At 37.0% G+C, this 22,878-nt stretch overlaps 1 protein-coding gene across 2 annotated transcripts in view; it reads left to right on the top strand.

Annotated features, from left to right (window-relative positions):
- Positions 1–22,878, top strand: part of NSF (N-ethylmaleimide sensitive factor, vesicle fusing ATPase) — a 132,161-nt gene that overhangs the window by 86,446 nt on the left and 22,837 nt on the right. For both annotated transcript variants that reach the window (XM_028498343.2, XM_028498345.1), the window contains exons 14-16: positions 2,496–2,629; positions 14,294–14,360; positions 16,588–16,667. In XM_028498343.2, the coding sequence (XP_028354144.1) occupies positions 2,496–2,629; positions 14,294–14,360; positions 16,588–16,667 (281 nt within the window). The remainder of the gene's footprint in view (positions 1–2,495; positions 2,630–14,293; positions 14,361–16,587; positions 16,668–22,878) is intronic.

Below are 22,878 nucleotides of genomic sequence, written 5' to 3'. Positions count from 1 at the left end.
ACATGACAGGGGAATCCAGCCCCTTCCGGAGGGCTAAGGGTGCGGGCTCCCTGGGAGAAGCACATTAAGCCAAGACCTAAAGGATGAGGAGAAGCTGGGCAGGCATAGTAACTGTGGAAGATGTTCTAAACAGAGGGACCAGCGTGTGAAAAAGCCCTGGGCTGGAAGGAGACTGAAACAGAAAGGGAGATTGGCTAAGACATGAGACTGAAGAAGTAGACAGGAGCCAGTTCATGCAAAGCCTTGTAGACCATGTTAACGATTTAGACTCTATCCAGGGGGCAGTGGGGAGCCGTTTGTAGGATTTTAAGCAGTGAAGTGACATGATCAGATTCATATTTTCAAAATACCATGACTGCTTTGTGATAGAGAACGGATTAGAGTGGCGAAAATACACAGGAAAGACCAATAGTGAGAAGCAGTTGCATTAGTTTTAATGAGAGCTGTTTATGGTTTGAAGTACTGTAGTGGTAGGAGAGATGGAGTTATGTAGACCATTTTGAGAAATATTTAGGATGGAGAATAAAAGAGACTTTATGATAATTATAATAATGATTAATTATTAAGCGTAATTAAGCTAACATTCTTTGAACTCTTAACTATTTGCCAGTCAGTCTACTAGCACTTTACACATACTTTCTCATTTAAACCCCACTTCAGTCCTGTGAGGGCAGATGCTGCTGTTATCCCTATTTTGTAGATGAGGAAGCTGAAGCTTAGAAATAGTAACTAGATTGAAAATGGGGAGAGATCAAACATGATCCCCAGGTTTCTGGTATTCACGGCTGGTAAATGCTATTGTTTACTAAGACTGGGAACGCTAGTGGAGAAGTACATTTCAGAAGGAAAGATCACGAGTTCAGTTTTGGACACATTAAGTTCATGGTTCCTATAGGATAATTGAATGGGAAATGTTTAGTAGCCCACTGGATATGTGTGGGTCTAGTGCTTAGAAGAGAGGTCTCGCTGGCAGTATACATTCATGAGTTGTCAGTATGTAGACTGTTGTTGAATCCATGGGAGTGGATGAAGTCACTTACAGAAAGGGTAGGTTGAGAAGAGATGGGGGGCCTAGGACTAATCTCTGAGGTGTGTCAACATTGAAGGACTAAGTAGAGCAGGAAGAGTTGACAAAGGAGATTGAGCAAGAATAACCAGAGAGGTAAGAGGGGGGAAAAAGAGAATGTGCTGTCACAGAAGCCAACAAAAGTATTTAAGGAAAGAAGAGAGGTATAGCTGATTCACTTTGCTGTACAGTAGAAACTAACACAACATTGTAAAGCAGCTATACTCCAATAAAAATTAATTATTTAAAAAAAAAGAAAAATAAATAAAGAGGAGAGTTATCAGTTGTATCAAATATTCCTGAGAGGCCAACAGATAAAGTGTTGGATTTGGTGACGTGGAGGTCATTGGTGACCCTGATGGGAGCCTGTCCCGTGTAATGGCAATGGAAGCCATAGCGTTTGTTTGAGGATGGATGGAAGGTGAAGAGTGAAGGCAGCTGGCGTAGATGATTATTTAGGGAGGTTCCATTTCGAAGGGAGAAGGCAGAGTAGTGTTGAGAGTAGTGAAGTCAAGAAAGAGGGTTTTTTTGTTTTGTTTATTAAACTGTCAGTAGACTAGAGCATGTTTATACGGTTGGTAAGGCTCCAGGGAAGAGGGTGGGGTGGAACATATGGGGGAGAGGGTACAATCAATAATGTCAGGTTCCTCACAGATGTAGAGAACAAATGTATGGACACCAAGGGGGGAAAGTGGGTGTGTGTGTGTGTGTGATAAATTGGGAGATTGGGATTGACATGTATACACACTAATATGTATAAAATGGATAACTAATAAGAACCTGCTGTATAAAAAAAAAATTAAAAAATAAGAATAATAATATCAGGTTCCTGAGAAGATGGGAAAGAATGATTGGTCAGTTTACGGTTAGAAGAGGGGCACATCTTTTATTACACAGAAGGGAAGGAGGAGATGTCTAAATATAAGTAAGTTTGTAACTTTGGTTGCCTTCATGAGAAGACCTGAGTCTTTAGTTTCCTAGCTCTTTAAGTCACATTTGCTTCTAATAAGGCAGTTTTCCCTGCCCCTAATATCACCTCCTAAGAAGATTGTAATTTTTTGTCAGACAAATGATTTGATAGAACTAATAACATAGTTACTAATATGCATTTGAATGCATTCTCTTTTTTTTTTTTAAAGAAGCAAAACCCTTGCATTTTGTATATTTAGCCAGAAGTTTGAAAGGTTAAGGTTATGTGAGAAAGAAAGAAGGAATATGTTTCAACATACTTTTGAGAAGTGCTAATCAGTTCATTAAATTTAGTTGCTAATAAATAAGAGAAAACATGTCTGCCATGAAATTGTGTCAGGAAATGTTAATGAGCAGCTAGTTGAGGCCTCAGTACATTGTGGATAAAAGTTTAAACTTGTTTTATTCCTCTTTGCTTAGGTTGGCTTTTTTCCCCTGACTTGCTCGTATTGTTATGCAGGTCCTCCTCACAGTGGGAAGACTGCTTTGGCTGCAAAGATTGCAGAGGAATCCAACTTCCCCTTCATCAAGATCTGTTCTCCTGATAAGATGATTGGCTTTTCTGAGACAGCCAAGTGTCAGGCCATGAAGAAGGTATCAAGATTTTTACTTTCATTTTAATTTCCTATCTCTTAGATGTGTGTGCACGCGCGTATGCATGTGTATGTACACATGTACATACATATCTATCCTTGTGTGTGTATATATATATGCCATGGCAGTTATGTTCTTCTCAAGTAGAATTAAATTATCAGCAGAATTTGGTGGGAAACAGCAACTGTTTTAGACATAGTATTTAAGTTTGAAATGCATTTTTATTAGAGTATCCTTATCTTCCAAATTATGCTTTGTTTAGTGTGTATTATGATTAATTTTCATTTCTTAAGTTTGTACTGACTTGATTGAAAGATCACAGTTAAGAGTGTTTGAGTAGAGTGGAGCAAATTCATTTAGGATTTTTTAAGTTCTTTCGTCAATGTATAAAGTCAGACTAGAGTCAATTAAATTGACTGTATAGTTTGGGAAAGAACAGAGGTGTATCATTGGAAAGATATTCTCAAAACCCCTACAGAAAGATGGTGGTATATTAGATAGTAATCGGTCTGCTTGGCAGACTTACTGCGGTCCTTGTCTTTTTACCTTTCTCCAAGTGCCATTTGTCACCTTAATACGGCTGCTTTGAACCACTGGTGAAAGTTAGAACAACGTAGAATAGAATCCTAGCACTGAAAGAACTCTAAGATCATCTGGTTCATCACTCTTACATTCAAGCAAGTACCATGTAAGGCATTTAGGATAGTAGGTGGTTGCTCATTAAAAACAGAAAAAAAACCAACAAAAATCAATGCTGAACACTCTTAATGGCTGTTTCACCTCACTTGATTTTCATTGATATTCTGATTTTGCATACTCCCAGACAGTGAAGAAAGATTATTTTTTATATATTTAGTTGAAGTATTTATTTTACTTAAATCCTTTTTTTCATGCTTGATCTTTTATAGATAAGAACTTACTGTAAGTTAAAGAGATGTGAGAAAATCAGAATGAGGGGAAAGAATCTTGAGAATGGGATTGCTGCCTAGTAAAGACAGCTCAGATGTTCTTTTACCTTGTTCTTAGGCCCTCACTTTATAAAGATGTAGGATAGAATTACCTTAGTTTTTCTTTAGGGAAGAGATTGAAGAGGAAAATACATTCTTTCAAAAGCAGACTCCAAAAAAATATAAGTTTGAGATGTTAGTCTCATGTTTGTGCAGGTAGCAGAAAATCATTTGTGTAGGTTGCTTGAAATGGATAGAGGAGGCGGAGCTTGGAACAGGATTCCAGGCCTGCACACCAAAACGGCAAGGTAAATATTCTGCGTAAGGTCTTTGAAGTTGAGTGTGAAAGCGAGGGAAATGTTGCCAGATACAAGAACTTAAATATCATAGTCTCTTTATTCTGTGACTGAGGTGAGACCCATAGTGTCTATCCTTCCCAGGAAAATCTGGACAGAATCACTAGGACCAGTAACCTCCCTAATGTAGGTAGGGGTTGCTTTTCTTTATTATTTGGTCTTTTTCCCTTTAAAGGGAACCCTTAAACCACTTTCATTGAAAATTTAAATAGCCCTTGGAATTGGTGGCCATTGAACTTAGCATTTAATTGAACAGGTGATTCTATTTGTATTTTCTTAACTTCATCTATTCCTTATACTTGTTCAAAATAGTCGTCTTCTGTGCATATGGTAAATTACTCCACTGCTTTCCACCAGCTGCCAGCTTCTACCTCACATGTACTCTGAGATGTGGGTGGATGGTCCTGTTTTTTTCTATAAAGTTTTTTTTGAAGTATTTTAGGCTCCTGCACATCAAAGCTGCTTTGCAAGTGTGAGATATTATCATTTTTATTATTTCAATCTCTTGCAAATTGACTTGAGGGGGGAAGGTAATATGTGCTGATTTTAGAGGCTTAAATCGTTAAATTAATGGCTTAATAACTTATGATTTAATCTTTAAATTGTTGAAGCCTTTCAAGGTAGGGTTTCAGATGAGTAGAAGGCTAAGGTGTATAAAAATAAGTGTCTATACAAGCTTACTTGAAATCGTTTGGATTCATGATTGACTGTCTGGATCATCCTTGTACCCTTAAAGTTACAAAAATTATTTCTGCTTCAGCAGTATAATAAATTCATATTAAGACTTTCTGGGTTTTCCTTGGGGAAAAATATTATTCCTTGTGACTAAAGAACAGAACAGAGAGAAGAATGAAGCATAGGTGTCTTAGAAATATATTAGAAATACTGCAAAATCTTTCCCTGCAAATAGTTTTCACATTGTTGCCTAATGATAGATTGACAAAAGCCTGAGGGCTCAGACCCATCTAAAGGTGGTAAGTCTTCCAGTTTGCTTTTGAAAATGAAATATTAACACCATTCTTCAGTAGTTCCAGTCTCCCTCCCACCATTGTTCTCTTCCCTTCTTTTTTTTTAGTGTGAAGATGGAAAGAAGATTTTATTTTTTCAAAGCACAAATAATTTATAATTCTTTTTCATTAGGGAGAAGACATTTCTTTCCTTTTAAGTGCTTCCCTCCCACCCCCAAAATGTAGCTTTTCCCAATTTCAAAAATAATTTAGAAAATGCAGAAAAGGATACAGAAGAAAATAAAGTCCATATTTGTCCTTCTGTTTTCTTCTCTACTCAGATACATATACACACACACACATATATTGGGGAGCACATTGGACCTACTGTTTTAAACCTGGTTCTTTCACTTAATATGAAATTTTTTCATTGTCATTAAAATGTATCTCAATATTATGTTAAATTAATAGCTGTGTAATATCCATTTAAACGTTGCTTTTTTGTTGAACATTTACGTTGTTTCCAGGTTTTTTCACAATTATAAACAATATTCTGTAGAACTCCCAATCACTGCCCCCATTTTCTTATTACATTTTTCTGAGAGTAGCATCCTGATTTACTGGCTGAGAATTTGGACTTAGGTTCCAAGTAGACCTGAATTTGAATCCCAGCTCCACTGCTCTTACCAGCTCTTGTAGTCACTTAACATATAAGCCTCTGTTTTCTCATCTACCAAATGAAGATAATATTAATAGCTGCCTCATTGGGTTGTTATGAGAATTAAATGAGATGGTGATTTATGTACGGTATCACATAGTGCCTTGGGATATAATACATGCTCAGTAAAGTATAGTGGTTGTTTTTACTTATTATTGCACATACATTTCTGGTTATTTCTTTAGGATAAATTCGCAGAATTGAGATTGTTAAGGTAAAAATATTAATGGTTTTCAAATTTTTATAAGTATTGCTATTAAAACTTATGTAAAAATACTAATGTTGGGCTTCCCTGGTGGCGCGAGTCTGCCTGCCGATGCAGGGGACACGGGTTCATGCCCCGGTCTGGGAAGATCCCACATGCCGCGGAGCGGCTGGGCCCGTGAGCCATGGCCGCTGAGCCTGTACGTCCGGAGCCTGTGCTCCGCAATGGGAGAGGCCACAACACAACAGTGAGAGGCCCACGCACCACAAAAAAAAAAAAAGAAAAAGAAAAAAAAAAAAAAAGAAAAAAAGAAAACTAATGTTTATAAAGCCCACCTCTTAAGAAAGTTGTGCTAATTTACACTTGCAGCCCCATCATATAAGAATGTCAGTTTCCTTGGGCTCTTGCCCGAACTTGATGTTGTTAAAATATTTTTTGCAGAAACTAACATAACATTGTAAAGCAATTATACTCCAATAAAGATGTTAAAATATATATATATATATTTTTTGCAAATTTGATAGGTAAAAGATTGGCATTACAATCATTTATTCACCTACATTTTAATGACTAGATGCTCAGTTTTAAAGATTTTTCAAAATGTTTTGCAATGGCAATAGTTTGTGAGACTCAGAAATATTATAACACATTAATTTTTCTTAAAGAGAGAGGTGGTCTGAATACTTAAGTCATAGAATATCTTTATATACCATTTTGTTACTTAAACCAAGAGATGAGTTTTTGTTAGTAGAGAGGGCCATTAGGCTTGCTTTAATGAGTATCTAAGATTTAATTGCAACTAAGGTATTCTTATTCACATACAGATGGTGCTAAAATATATGAAAGTAGTTTATTCTCAATTAATTTAAAATTTACCTTGTACTTCTCTTAATCTGCTTAATAAATCCTTTCTCCATAGATAAACTCCTCAATACTAGCAAAGTCTGTATGAAGTATTATCCTTACATTCTGGGGGCGATACTATGTGTTCCATTAAGATATTTGAAGTGTTCACAGATCTTTCTCTTCTCCCCCATTTTATTTTTGTTTCCCCAACTTTATTCTGTTTAAAAATTTTAATTCCTTTATCCATTTTTGCATCTATACTTTAAAAAAACCCCTATTTTACTAGTTCTATTAATGGCATTAAATGAACAAAAGAACAAAGCAGTAGAATTTGATTTTAACTAATTACCTAATGTTGGTGCTTTCCGAGTATACAATCAGTACAGAGGTGAAATAGAACAAACTGATGTGACTACATGTTTGAACAAAATTAAGTAGAAAATTAGTGATTTATAAAACTATCCCCATTAATAGCATAATATAGTCTTGTTTTTAAAAGGACTGAAAATTAATGGAAGAAATTTTCCTTTCCACTAGCTTTGCAAGAAAGAAATAATCTTCTTTGAATATCCTCCTGTAAATCCCACTGCAAATTGTAGTCTGCACAGAACAGAATCATGGTGCCTAATCCTCCTCTTTTCATGGTTTAGTCCATACAAAGAGCAGAGCTGGAAATTGGATCTTTTGACAGCAGTTACTAAGCAACAGAATTTGGATGTTTTTGGTTAACATCCTAATATATCATGTAGCTGATTTGTTGAAGATTGTGCATGCATTCACTGAGAAAAGCGGACACCCCGGAAGTGACTACAGGTCCCTGTACTGCTGGGGGACGAGTACTTGTTGTTTTTGTTTAATACACTCTGTCTTTTGACGTTTGTATCTGTTCGGCACACAAAGGAAGATGGTGCAGCTCTATAGTGGAATTTAACTTTCAGATCTTGTGACTTTTTATATTATTAAAAATACCCCAATCTGTTGCTTATGTCATGTGAAAATTTAAGAATTTTTCCTGAAAAGCAGGGAGAACAAATAAGGGATTTTAAGGTCATTCCAGGAGGCTTGAGTGCTTTGCCAAAAGTTTAGGTCCACTTCCTGAGGCAGTTTCATTAGAAGACAGCTAATGTTTGCTTGGTCTACTCCCAAGTTATTTTTAGAAACTAGAGATTATTACTGATAGCACCAATTTGAATTTGCTCATTTACATTTTTATGTGCTACCAAATATGATTATTCTTTCAACTAATTGCTGACAGATTTACTATATTAGGGATTTTCTAAGTCGTCAAATTCCTACTGTCATCAGATTTCTACTAACTAGGTACTTCATGCCAGCCACTTCAGAACTGAGATGAGCTCTTTCAGCCCCCAGAGAACCTGAAAATTTGGCTTCACTTACCTCAGAGCGCTAAAGAGGTTATAGAAAATGGAGGACAGAATCTACTTAGAACACGCTTTGCTGTGGTTTGTGATTCTGAAAGGCTGGGATTAACATGGAGTTAATGCTGGCATGTTCCCATTTGTATTCGTGTAGACTCCAGCGTCTGCAGCTGCTGCCCCTCCCCTGCACACAGGTGGCTCCCAGCTTGTCTGAAGATTCCAGGAGCGGGCTTTGTGCCTTGAGAGCTTGCAGTTCTCCTTGAGGACCATAATAGATCTGCCCCTAAGCCCTTGGCAGAAGGAGCCCCACACCTCCTCTCACAGGGCCTCCAGCATGCCCTTGCTGCAGTCCCAGGCCCCCACACATTCTACGTTGTCTCTCATGACCCACTACACCTGCCTTTGCACGCAAGAGCGGAGGCACCAGAGAGTTTAATGATGACAACCTCATTATGTCCACAGCTAGAGATAGACTATGGAACTCTGTTTTCTAGAGGCGTTCTTCATCTTCTAGAATAGACCTCTCATTTTTTCCCTGTTGACTGTTGACACTCTTTTCCACATTTTTTCTTTCTTGCGTTCTTCCCATTCTGTTTCTTTAGCCTTCTCTTTCAGACTTCTCACCTGACTCTAAGAATATGTCTATTCTGCTAATTTTACCTGCTCTACAGGAAACTCCCTGATAGAACTAGGATGACCATACACTCCAGTTTGCTGTGTGCAATTATGGTTTTTACCTGTTGTTCCAGCATGATTATTAACTCCCACCTTTCAAGTGTCCTGCTTTGCATGATAACTTCTGTGATCCCCTTCTGATAACCTCTTCAGCAAGAAAAGCCTGGAGCATCATACTTTCATCTTACTAAATGAAAGGATCAGAATTTAAGTTAATGTTTTAAAGAGTCTGTAAGATACCACTATTAGCCCCAGCTTCAGCCCACCTGACTAAATGTTGTTTGGGCGTTTGGTCTGGAGCAGGCACTGTATATTTGCTGTGTGCTGTTACTGACGGCAAGTTTGGCACTTGAGTTGCTGAATCCGAGCTGTGGCAGTTCGTACAATTTTACTTTTCTTTCATCTTTCCTTCTTGTACCTCTCCTCCTTTTTGGATTTATCTACCTAAAGTTATGGTAGAACTTCCCAGCTCAGTATGTAAATATCTCACTTAGATTTTAGTCTGGTAGCTAATCGCATATACTTGCCAGTGGAATCTGAGTATCTCCTTATTTAGCATTGGGCCAGGAAGCCAAGAATGGAAGAGGCGGAGGAGACTAGGCAGAAACATGGATTCAGAGGAAGAGTGATGACCTTATATTACACTCATGACTACATAAGGAAAAGAATGTGTGTGTAAGAAGTGAAAGGTGTGTGTGTGTATTTAAATTAAAGCAGAGTTAACTGAAACTGGTCAAATTACAACTGGAATTGCATAGCGTTTGTCATGATTAGTATGTTGTTAAGAGAGTTTGCTGTGAGTACTCCTATCCCCATGGTAGTAATTAGTACATTAAGAGCTGTCTAAAAAAAACTACCTTAAAGACTGCTGTAGGTGTTTTTCTTCTAAAATGTTATAGGTAACCCATGTGGTCAGCTGTGAAGTGATTTGTAATGCTTTGTGAATCACAGTATCTGAGATACGTTAGTGAGACTGCATGCGAATTTATCATCAGTTTAGACCCCAGCAGAGTCCTGAATAAGGTTCCTGTAGCCCTGTAAGCTCTGTAAGCTTTAAGAAGGGAGAAGGGCTGATTCAGGGAAAGTGTAAAACTAATGCAAGTAGCTAGTCCATGATGTCTTGGGCCCCTGTGGCTTTAATCCACGATATTACAGCCTGTCAGACAGAATGATATGCTTGCATCAGAGCCCTTAGTAGAATTCTGAACAAATGTTTTAAAGAGCCAAGCACTTCTTTCAGTGACTTCTTAAAATCACGTGAGTTTGCAGGATACCACATTGGCTGCTATATGGTCCAGTTTTCAAAAAAGAGCAAAGAACCACAGTGGAACTGCTTCTAAACTTTTCCATTGTCTCTTCCATTTCTCTTCTGCTTCATCTCTCACCCACTACTCCCCATACACGCAGCACCAACGCTGACACCTCTTCATTTGAATTCTTATTGACTGTATGTTAGTTCCTGCAGTGCTCCTAAATTTTCTCATCTCTGTGCCTCCTAATAATCAGTACACTCTGCTTAGAACACTTTCCTTCCTGTTTTTTACTGCACTGTTCATCCTTCAGGTCTCAGCTTAAGTGTCACTTCTTAAATTTAGGAGACCATCGTTGACTCCATAAGCTCTTATCAGTCACAATAGGCTAAGTTATGCTGCGATAATGAACAACCCTGAAAATCGCAGGGGCTTAACACAACAAAGTTTATTTCTTGCTCACATTACGTGTCCGTCATGACTCAGAGGGGAAGCTCTGCCATAGTGTCTCAGAGACTCAACCTAATAGGTAATAGAGACTCCATCTCACATGCGATTCCATGATAGCCAAGGCAGGATAAAGGAAGTATGATGAATCAAGCAGTGGCTCTTAAAGCTCCTTTCAGAAAGTGATAAACTCTGTACTCACATTTCATTACCCAAAGCAAACCCCATAATCATCCCTAACTTAAGAGGGGGTAAGGAAGTGCAATCCTACCATGTGCCAGAAAGAGAACCAGGATGTATAGGGTATCCCCAAGGACTACCACAGCTCCCATGCTGTACACCAGCACATCATCTTGTATTTCCTCTAACATCGTGATGCCATGCTTTATTATAGTTACGTGTGACCTTACTCATTACTCTTTCCATTGCCTTCAATAGTGCTTGACACACAATAGGAATTCAAAAATATTTGTTGAATGAATGAATAGAACAACACTCCAAGATTCAGTCCTTAGCTCTTTATTCTTCTGCTTCTACCATTTCTCCTCGAAGATCACATGCCTCTCTCATGGTTTCAGCAATCACTGCCCTGAGGGTGATGTCCATACCCTGACTTCAATCACACATCTCCAACTACTTACTTGATATTTCTACTTGAATTTAATGCATAAATTTAAATTGATTCCTTCAGTAAATATTTATCGATTACTTTCTGATAAGGCATTATATGAAGTGATGTGGATACAGAGATAAATACAATAGTACTTGCCTTCACAGGGCTTAAAATCTAGTGTAATATAGGGAAGAATACAATGAATCCGTTAATATATACACAATATGCAAAATGCTATACCAAAGGAGAAGAGAAACAAGTGACTTATGGCAAGATGAAATTAGAACTTGTGTTGTTTCAACCATTGAATCCATTGAGCAAATATTATTACTAAATACTCTTCTATGCTGGGTACTGAGGATAACATGAATAAAGTTCTTTTTCCACCTCACAGTCCAGTGAGGAGACAGGTAGCTAAGGACGAAAGGGTAGGTGAGATTTTGATACAATGTGGGAGGGTGCCTGACGGGTATGGGGGATGGTGCAAGGGAAAGCAACAGAGGCATTCTTTCATGCATGCATACAGCAAACATTTATTAGGCACCAGTGAGGCATCAGACCCTGAAAACATAATACTGGGGAAGACAATTCCTACCTTAAAGAATATTTAAAAAAAAAAATATATATATATATATATACACACACACATACATAGTATGTTGGGGAGGAACTTACCATCTAGATTGTCAACATGAGTTATTATTTTGCTTTTGTTTTTGTTGTTTTTGCATCTCTGAGGGTGACTTTTGAGCATAGAAAAGACCATGTGTAGCTAATTTGAGGTCTAAAAAATTAAAATTCAACATATTAAAATTATATAATTTAAAATCTAATTTTTCAACACAAAAGAAAACTTAAACTTTAAAAAGGTCCACCTCTGGGGCTTCCCTGATGGCGCAGTGGTTAAGAATCCGCCTGTCAATGCAGGGGACACGGGTTCGATCCCTGGCCCAGGAAGATCCCACATGCCGGAGAGCAGCTAAGCCCGTGCGCCACAACTACTGAGCCTGCGCTCTAGAGCCTGTGCGCCACAACTACTGAAGCCCACGAGCCTAGAGCCCGTGCTCTGCACAAGAGAAGACACAACAATGAGAAACCTGTGCACCACAATGAAGAGTAGCCCCCCCGCTCGCTGCAACTAGAGAAAGCCAGTGCACAGCAACGCAGACCCAATACAGCCAAAAATAAAAACAAATAAATAAAATAAATACATAAATAAATAAAAATAAATTAAGTCCACTTTTTTATTTTTATTTTTATTTTTTTTTTGGGGTACGCGGGCTTCTCACTGTTGCCGCTTCGCCCGTTGCGGGGCACAGGCTCCGGACACGCAGGCTCAGCGGCCATGGCTCACGGGCCTAGCCGCTCCGCGGCATGTGGGATCCTCCCGGACCGGGGCACGAACCCGTGTCTGCTGCATCGGCAGGCGGACTCTCAACCACTGCGCCACCAGGGAAGCCCCACTTCTTTTATTCTATTTGTAAGTCTAGTAAAAGGTAGTTCGAAAAGAGACTTTTATAACTTAAATTTCTTTAAATATTTTAAACAGTATTTACACGTTTAAAATATTTTATTTTCTCTTTGATGTACTTCAATTGTTTAACAAACAAAACATTCTAAATTTCAAAGTAAATCTATAAGTACATTTACTTAGTAATAAATTAAAACTAATAATATAATTTTGGTGGATCTCAGATTACCATTACCATTTGGAGGGCTATTAAAGTTATATTTTACCTTCCAACATAAAAGTTTATCAAAATTAATTATTCAACTGCATATTTTAAATTGAACTAGCAAGGCTAATCTATTAATCTAACATGGTAAGTTAATTGTTACAAATAGTTTAAAGACCAACTATTCACAGATTGTCTTTAAACTTAATATGAAAAAGATTAGTATTGTAGTTTTAATTTACTTTATTTCTGTACCTAATTCTTAATCTTCTATAGTTAAAAGATACCCAATAAGGAATATTGTGCTACTACAAACAAACTCGGGAGAGGCGTGGTTACCATCTTGGTGCATTGAGGTTACTTATCAGTCAGATTGGGCTGGGATGCAGGAATTAATTCTTACAGATGACACCAGTGGGATTCACTGAGCCCTAGTTATGGTCACTGGAATAGGAATGCCCACATGTACAAAAAGGCTGGTCTCAAGGCCTTGAGCACTTACATTCAATTTATGCATAGATTAATTCTTCTGTCTGGCTTGAAATTGCTACATCCTTGCCAGCATATAACAGCTTCCTTCACTGTTTGCTTAATTTGCATTTCTTTGGTTATCTTAAGATAATGTTCTGTTATCTTTTGTCTAGTTCTAACGATGCATCTATCTGATCCTTTATACCAGCTTTAATTCTTTTGTAAACACTTTGGCTGCTGTGGTCTGATTTGAGTTGACAGAATTCTCTGCTTTCTGTGTTATTCCTGTTTGACAGGCCACAATTCTTACAGATAATAAAATGATGTTCAGTTCTACCCTGCACATCCCTGTGGCTCCATCTAGCTCTTGAGTCATAACACTGAAGTCATGCTTCTGACATAGATAGGAGAGACCATTGTGATAAACTTGATGGATTTGTCAGTTGATTAATTCCAGCTGTTCCTCAGCACGCCCCAGTGTGACACATCCAGCTCTTGGAGCTGAAAGCAGCATTACCCTGCCCTTGCTCAGCCATGATCCAGCTGTGAGGTCTTGGGCAAGTCATTTAACTGCTTTGGGCCTCAGTTTCCTCACTTTTAAATTGTAAGAACTCTTGGGCTTCCCTGGTGGGGCAGTGGTTAAGAATCTGCCTGCCAATGCAGGGGACACAGGTTCTATCCCTGATCCAGGAAGATTCCACATGCTGCAGAGCAACTAAGCCCGTGCGCCACAACTATTGAGCCTGCACTCTAGAGCCCCCAAGCAACAGCTACTGAAGCCTGCGCGCCTAGAGCCCGTGCCCCACAGCAACAAAAGTCATCGCAATGAGAAGCGCACGCACCTAACGAAGAGTAGCCCCTGCTCACCACAACTAGAGAAAGCCCACACACAGCAACGAAGACCCAACACAGCCAAAAATTAATTAATTAATTAATTAATTAATTATTAAAAATTGTAAGAACTCTTCAAGTTCTGAAGTTCTATTAAATTCTACTTTTGTGTAGTCAGAAATATTGGGTGTTTTACTGTGTTTTGTTTGAGCATTGGTCAAGAATTAGCTATATTTTATCTTCTTGGAAATTGTCATAATTATGGAGGGCAGTGAGATAATAAATGGTTTTGCTTTCTTCTAGATCTTTGATGATGCATATAAATCCCAGCTCAGTTGTGTGGTTGTGGATGACATTGAGAGACTGCTTGGTGAGTCATAACTTTTGCCATCGCACTATCCTTGCCACATTACAGCTAATGTCTCACAAATTACAAGAGAAAAATACAGGTGTTTCTAATCTATAGGGCAATAGAAATACCTTTCTTTGTCTAATAAGGAAATAAAACACTGTCTCTTATATCTGAAGTCAACAATGGTATTCATGTTAAATATGCCTTATGACCGTAGCTACATTATAAACTGCTTTCCTCTAAGGGCCCATGTCTCATATTATTTTGTATCTTCCACAGAGTTCCCTGCCCAGAATAAATGATTAGTAATTTTCGTTGATGGATATATTTGCTGTATACTGTTTCTGAGCTGCCTGTAGCTCAGGGATTCAATTTGTGAACTTTGACAGAACTAAGGAAAGAAGGGTTTAGGGTTGGAGTGAAATCTACAGGTTAGCTGTAACACCTGGGGCAGAAGTTGTAAGCTCTTTGTACATCAGTTTCTGCTCACATAAAAAAGAGACTGTATTCTCTTCCTTACTTATCCCACAGAGTAATTGTAAAGACAAAAATGAGATAATATTGTGAAAGTTAAAAACATTCTGAAAGTTTAAAGTACTCTACAGTAATTTTTTAAAATACCTATTCAACATCTCCTATGTTTAAGTGCACTCGTACAGAATACAAAGATGAATAAAACAGTCCCTGTACTCAGCTCATAGGATGTATTCTACAAATAAATGCCAGAACAGTGTTATTACTCTTACATTTTATTTAATTGCAAAAAATAGATAAATCTGGAATACATTCATTGTAACAATGGCTCAGGATGCTGTAATAAACTTGATTGAAATTGAACCTACGTGATAACTTAATAAATATCTGAAAATACTGCCAACACCTGGTTAACTAACCCCTTCTTCATTAAGGGGTCCATAATGGTGTAGTAATGATTTCATGTTAACTGTTCTTACTGCATTTTTCCCATGATTTTCAGACTTGCTTTACGTCCTCTATTACTTCTTTATTTTCCTGTTTCCTAAGGCAATGTTTATTACAAAGCAAAGCAGGTATATCTATGAGGTCTTCTTAAATCAATAGTTTTATCTAGTGACCTGGGTTTTGGGTCTGCTATTTTTGATACACTTCAGCTCAGTTTCTGGGATTATTTCTTTAAAAGCTTTTAGGCACATACTCATAGCTCTGTGTAAAGTCCTTTATCTAAACACAATTGAGATGTGTGGTCATAGCAACAGTACTATGTCAGGAATGTGTGCCCTCTGAGTATATTTTCACTTGTATGAATAGTTATTATCCGTACTTGTTTGTTCATTTATTCAGTAAGCATTTGCTGAGCCCTTACCACTGTGCTAGAATTATTAGGGTTTCAGAAAAATAAGTAGTAAGATGCTGTCATTATGACATACATTGGCAAAAATTAATACAAAGTAGAATGTGCCATGTGTTCTGGATATTCAGAAAAGGGAGGATCACTTTTGACTTCAGAGGGCTGATGCCTGAAGGCAGCTCTAAGCACAGGGCAAGGGTGCATGTGCAACATGCAGAGAAAGCAAAGGGGGTGGCATTTGTGTCGAATCTTGAAGGATGGGTAGAAGTTTTAACAGGTAGAAAGTTATTTGAGAAGTTCACTGTTCTTCACCATCTGAGGACCAATCTTAGTGGCTTTACCATCATTTCAGTTGTATTGAAGTACCTTACTTACATTATTATTACTTGCCATTTCCCCCTCTCCCCATTTTCTAGTATCATGTTTTGTTGCCTGTGTACTCACTGTATTACCATGGTTTGCAGTAACTTCTTGGAAGTGTTTAGTAAATACTCCTGGGGATTTTTTTTTCCTCTTTAGAAAAAAACAAAACTGTCTTTGAATATCAGACAGAGATGTCTACATGAACTCAAAATGGATATTTAGATGCTTTTTAAAAAATTTACAGATAAGCGTTCTTATGTACTATTTTAAGCATTTAAGTTATTGTAGATATTTTGTCTTGTTGTCGTTAGTTGCATGACTGTTATTTAGGAATGTGTTTACTCTTTTTTTTGGAATTTTATCTTATTTTTATACAGCAGGTTCTTATTGATTATCAATTTTATACATATTGGTGTATATATGTCAATCCCAATCTCCCAATACATCCCCACCCCGCCCAGGACTGTGTTTACTCTTTATGCAGAAAAATCAGAACGTTTGGAATATGTGCATATGTATATCAAATCCCTAAACATAGCAATGTTTCTCTTCCAGATTATGTCCCTATTGGCCCTCGATTTTCTAATCTGGTATTACAGGCTCTTCTTGTGTTACTGAAAAAGGCGCCTCCTCAGGTAAAAATAATATAAGGAACATTTTCACAGAGTTTCTCCAGTAAATTATACAACGGTGCACTCTCTAAATAAGCAGATTATCATAAACAGATAAAATTTTCTTGTTGAAGAGATTTTGAAAGGTTGTTTGGTCTGGCCTTCTGCCTTAAGGTAAATGATTTTCTTAATCAGAGAAATTTTCTGTTCTTTTTCTGAAGATCTCAAAATCCCAGTGTCAGTTAGTATTCTGTGTTGCTTTAGAAGTTCACCACCATATTACACATCCCTACTTCCCTCCGTTTCCCATGAGAGATATTAATACATGATATTAATGTAGAAGGGATTAAACACATGTTCCCATTTGTTTTGTTTTTCATTTCATAAGTTTTCCTAAGACTTTGTATTTGGGGTAATTTACATCCTGTAGGGAGTATTGTTTTGTTTTTAGTTTTTACAGGTGAGGTTGAGTTATTTTTCTTGTGTCATGTGGCACTTTTGAAGAGTGAGTTTATAGCCAGAACCTTGGTTCATGTGGTTGTAGTTTTTACTCATGTGGCTGTTGGAGACTGGTGGTTTTGATAGGTTAACACATTTAAACTAACCTATGAGGGTTGGTTAAATATGTTAATTATGTAGAGGCTGCCAGAGCATGTTTGGCTATGACATAAGACATGAGTTCTCTTGGTTGATTCTGCATGTTGTAACCTTGAAGAAATGCCTATCAAAGGCAGATACAAAGGGGTGAAGCACTAACTTAAAAAACATCTTAATGTCTGTATGGGAATCTCATATTTGAAGTTAGAGATATAAACTAAGCTGTATGGAAAATATTTAGTGTTAAGCTGGTGAATCTAATATTTAATTTAACAGTTAAAATTATATGTGTGTATGTGTTAGACCTAAAGGTAAAGGACTTGTCTTGACTTTCTAGGTGTTCTTTTTTTCCCCTAAACTAGTGAAAAGAAACATACAACAACCTTGAAAATTTACTACATATTTGCATGGTGAAAGGATTTTTTTAAATCATTTTTCTGTAAACTGTTATTCCCAGGAGTTGGAGTTTTAGCTTATATTGAAGCTGAAATTAGAGAAGTGAGAATTTTTTTCTTTTTTGATTCCTTCAGAAAATATGTATATAGTTATAAAGCAGAAACTAACACACCATTGTAAAGCAATTATATTCCAATAAAGATGTTAAAAAAATTTTTTAAATGTATATAGATATATCTAAAGTTTCTAGAATAAAAATAACCCCAATAAATTTTTTAAATATATATATCACACACAAAAAAAATCCTTTTTATGAAATCAGCATTTAAAAAATTATAAGATTAGGAGACTTTTCCCAGGTGTTAAAATTTACTTCTTATAATATTCAGGTTTTTAGCTAAAAATAATTTATGCTACAATCCATTCTAGAGAAGAAAGAATAATTTTTCAGTGGTACTTTTTAAACTGCTTATCCCTTTACATTGTTAAATACTATACACATGGATTTAAACAGAGACATCCCCTGAGAATTATTTGTAATCCAAAATAGATATTAATAGAAATAAATAGAACATATTGACAGATGACTTGCAAAATCTTGAATAAAGACTTAGGAATAACTTTTTGTTTTATAAAAATAATTGTTAACACCCTTGATGAAAGGAACATTATCTTATGCTTTTAAATCTTACAGCATCTGGCACTGAGGTTTATACAGATATGCTTCATGAATAACTTATTCAAATATATATATATATATATATATATATATATATACACACACATATATATATATAAACTTTTAAATATTTTTTGAGGGTCCCCTCATTTTGGTGAGATTGAGTATTTAGTATTGCTGTAGTTTATATTTGGTAAGATATGAATAAAGTGAAAACATTCAAAAATAAGTAAAGTTCAAATGGCCAATAAGCACACAAAAAGATACTCAACATCATTAGCCATCAGGGAAATGCAAATCAAAGCCACAGTGAGATATCACTTTATATCAACTAGGATTACCATAATCAAAAAGTCATATAATAACAAGTATTGACATGCATATGGAGAAATTAGAATCCTTATACACTGCTGGTGGGAATAGGTAAATTGTGCAGCCTTTGAAAAACAGTCTAGCACTCAAAAAGTTAAAGATAGAGTTACCGTATAACCCAGCAATTCTATTTCTAGGTATATACCCCAAAGAAATGAAAATATATATCCACACAAAAGCTTGTACATGAATATTCATAGCAACATTATTCATAATAGCCAAAAAGTGGAAACAACCCAAATGTTCATCAAATAAAATAAACTATGGTATATGCATACAATGGAGTATTATTTGGCATTTAAAAGAATTGAAGTACTAATACATGCTGTAACATGGATGAACCTTGAAAACATGCTAAACAAAAGAAGCCAGTCACAAACGACTACGTATTGTATGATTCCATTTATATGAAATGTCCAGAACTGGCAAATCTATAGAGATAGAAAACAGATCGGTGGTTGCCTAGGACTGGAGGGGTGGATAGAGAGAATGAGAGGTGACTGATAATGGGTACGGGGTTTCTTTGGGGGATGATGAATACGTTCTAAAATTGATTCCAGTGATGGTTGCACATATCCGTGCAATCTACTAAAAACCATTGAATTGTACACTTTAAGTCAGTGAACCGTGTGGTATATGAGTTACATCTTAATAAAATGGTTACGATAGATAGATAGATACGTAGATAGGTAGTGTCAGAAGTTTAAATGACGAAAGGAGGATTCCATGCAGAGCTAGAGGTAAGGAGTGAGCATACAACATACATGGCCCAGCTTGGAAGAAATCTTAGAAACAGGAGTTGAATCCTTAAAAAAGGGCTGTGGAGTGAATTTCTCTAAGGATTGGAAAGGAAGGATATAGGAGCATGTAAGAAGTAGAAGATAGATCTGGTTGCCTTAGTGATTGGAAATGGTGGGGATTCTCTTTTAAGAGAATACCAGCCTGTCCTTAATCAGAATTTGGTGACTCTGACCTGGACTGCTAGATGACCTGCTGTATAAGTGAATCAGTGGCAGAAGAAGGTAACGTTTAAAATATTTCTAGTCGGCATATATTTAACAAAATAAAAATACGCTTTCTCTGTACCACCTTGCTTTTTAAAATTAGTTTGTATTCTCTCAGGACAGTAAGGGAAAATTTTTCAGGCTGATCCAGTGTCAAGACTATTTGTCATTCTAAAGTAGAAGCATTCACTTTACCAAACCATTATCATGTAGGTTTTTCAGATGTTTTCAATTAAATACTAAATGTATATGAATCTGAATGTTGTAGAGATGCATAGACTGGTAGAAAGCTATTATTTTATCACTGTCAAGAAAACAGAAAAGTTGTAGGCATTTTTCTTTCAAAAGAGGAACTGTACATGCATACAATACAGTAATCATATCAGTCACAGAATCTTTAATTTTGCATTTGTTGTAATTCAGCTTTCACATAGAAAAATTGTATGTGCATGTGTGCACATGCTCAAATAAAAGAATCCCTTCAGGGGTACTATGTTGTTATGTATCAAGATATTCTTTTTTTCTACTTCTCCCCCTCCCCCATCTCCCCTCCCTCATTGTAAATTGGCTTATTAAAACTGGTTCACAAGCCTTCCTTTTTTCCCTTTGTGATTGCTTTGGTCTTGGATTTTCAGCGTAGGACTAAAAATTCAAGTCAGATTTCAGTTACTAGGATAATTTTCTTTGAATTTTAAATTTTTCCAAGTAAATGCATAGATTTTTAATGAACCCAGTATTCAGTGGATTTGCTTTAAATTTAGCTGGAGAGTTAATTTCATGATTGATTTATTAGCCCTTTGAAAGTATAAAAAGTGGTATCTGTAGTTCATGAAGACTGAAAAACATCATCACATTTTGTTTAGCATCTTTTTAAAACCAATTAAAAGCTTTTCTAAAATGGATTGAACAGGAGAAAATAAAACATGTTCCCTAAGTCTTTATTTCAATCAAGTTTCCCTGTGTTCTGCAGGAGAAGAGATCGAGGGGGGATAGAAAAATTGAAAAGGGCTGTCCCAGCAGGGAGCCACGCCGCAGAAAAGGGCTGCTCTGAGAACTCAGCAGCAGTAGCTAAGAAAGCTCCCAGCCTGCTTCATCTACATGCAGAGTCACACAAGGCATGGGGGTGCTCACCATCACCACAGAGGTTTCACATGTGCTTCCCTGCTGATTCTTGTGAAAAGCTAACAATTGGCTTGGAGGGTAAAAGACCACTGCAGTTCACCCTCCCTGAGCTGGACGTACAATTTGTCCAGTGTTAGGAAATGTCCGGCTTAGCAGTGAGAGGCTTGAAGACACCCCTCCTTCCAGTGAGATTCCTAAAGCCGTCTCTTTTGCTTGATGACACTGGGGCTCTTTTCAAGCCTTGCAGATTTATGGAAGTCGAAGGGAATGTGCCTTTCAGGATCAGGAGGATGAAAGCCCTAGTCTTCGTGTCAAGGAAGAGGCAGTAGTAACGCAGTAAGGCCAGGTAAATCTTCCTGCAAACTGCAGCACCAACGGCTTTATGATTTTCCTCATAGATCTCTTCTGGCACCTTCTTTTTTTTTCTTTTTGGGAGACAAAGTGCCTGAAAAGGAACTCCTCAGCTGTAAAATGACATGACTTCCAGTCTCCTCAACAAGTGTGAGAGTAGTTAAGCCCATTAACCTGACTGCTTTAATGTTTACCTGACACTTTTGCAAATCAGTTTGGAAGACCTCATCCATATGTACCAGAATAACCTTGTAACTAATGGAGAGCCACTCCTTTTCCACTTCAGTGCTTCCCAGCCTTTTTCATATCATGGCATGTAGAAAATGATAACATCTGTTGATGTACTTGGGTAAGTGGGTGAGGCCATTCACAGCTGGCCAGAGATGCAGCCTCGCCAAGTGCCACCCAGCCTTCCCAAGGGCTGATGAGAATTGATATCTTAGAACACTTATAATTCATTCACAGCATGCCAGCTGGAAAACTCTTTGGAAACTGTAAACTTTTACAAAAAGAAGATCACTCCAAATTAACAGCAATATTACTGAAGTAGAACTTGGACCTGACAGTTGTTAGAATTTTAGCTGAAAAATAAAGTTGTTGAAAAAAATTACTTCCTTACTGCTCTGGCACTTAGGAATATTACCTGATAAGAAAGAAGTAGGGCTTAGAGCTGGGAAGGGTATAACTAACAATAAGACTGTTAGCAAACTCCTGATGGGAACTCAGGCAGGCATATTTGTTTCTGCATGGGTTTAATTTAAGATCCCCAGTCTCTCTACAAGATTGCTTTTTCTGTAATCCTTATATGACATCTCAGTGCAATCTTACTTCGGATATGTTATTAGGAAGTCTTGGTGATATTAAGCAACTCTTCAGTCTTTGGGTTGCTTTAGCAAAATAAGCAAATAATGGAAGAGACTCCAAATCACACAGGCCTAAACATGAATATCTCTCTGTCTATCTGTTCAAAATTAACTCTGGCTAATGACTGCAATATGACTCAAGAAGATAAATAACCACTTTAAGAGAGAGGTTTAGTAATTTAGCCAGACACATTAATTGTAATCACTGATGTGGTGACTTCTGCATTGGACTTCTTTATAAAAAAATCTGTGTGATGATTGACTATTTAGTAGCCCAGTTTTCTCATTTATTAAGTCAGTGACGTTAGATGGCTACTATAGTTTAAAAAATTCTCTAGAAGTGTACTTTACTTACTAGGTTATCTCAGAAAGTTCTATGTAAATTGAAAAAAAAATATGTATATATATATATATATAGAGAGAGAGAGAGAGAGAGAGGGAGAGAACAATTTCAAGTTCATCAAAAAACAGTGAAAGACCTTTTTTATTTCTTAGATTCCATATATATGTGTTAGCATACGGTATTTGTTTTTCTCTTTCTGACTTACTTCACTCTGTATGACAGACTCTAGGTCCATCCACCTCACTACAAATAACTCAATTCCGTTTCTTTTCATGGCTGAGTAATATTCCATTGTATATATGTGCCACATCTTCTTTATCCATTCATCTGTTGATGGACATTTAGGAGTAAGATGGGAATAAAGACACAGACCTACTAGAGAATGGACTTGAGGATATGGGGAGGGGGAAGGGTAAGCTGTGACGAAGTGAGAGAGTGGCATGGACATATATACACTACCAAACGTAAAATAGATAGCTAGTGGGAAGCAGCCGCATAGCACAGGGAG

This window comes from Physeter macrocephalus, chromosome 14, assembly GCF_002837175.3.
Source record: "Physeter macrocephalus isolate SW-GA chromosome 14, ASM283717v5, whole genome shotgun sequence".
Lineage (NCBI taxonomy): Eukaryota > Metazoa > Chordata > Mammalia > Artiodactyla > Physeteridae > Physeter > Physeter macrocephalus.
This window is presented reverse-complemented; position numbering and strand designations above follow the sequence as displayed.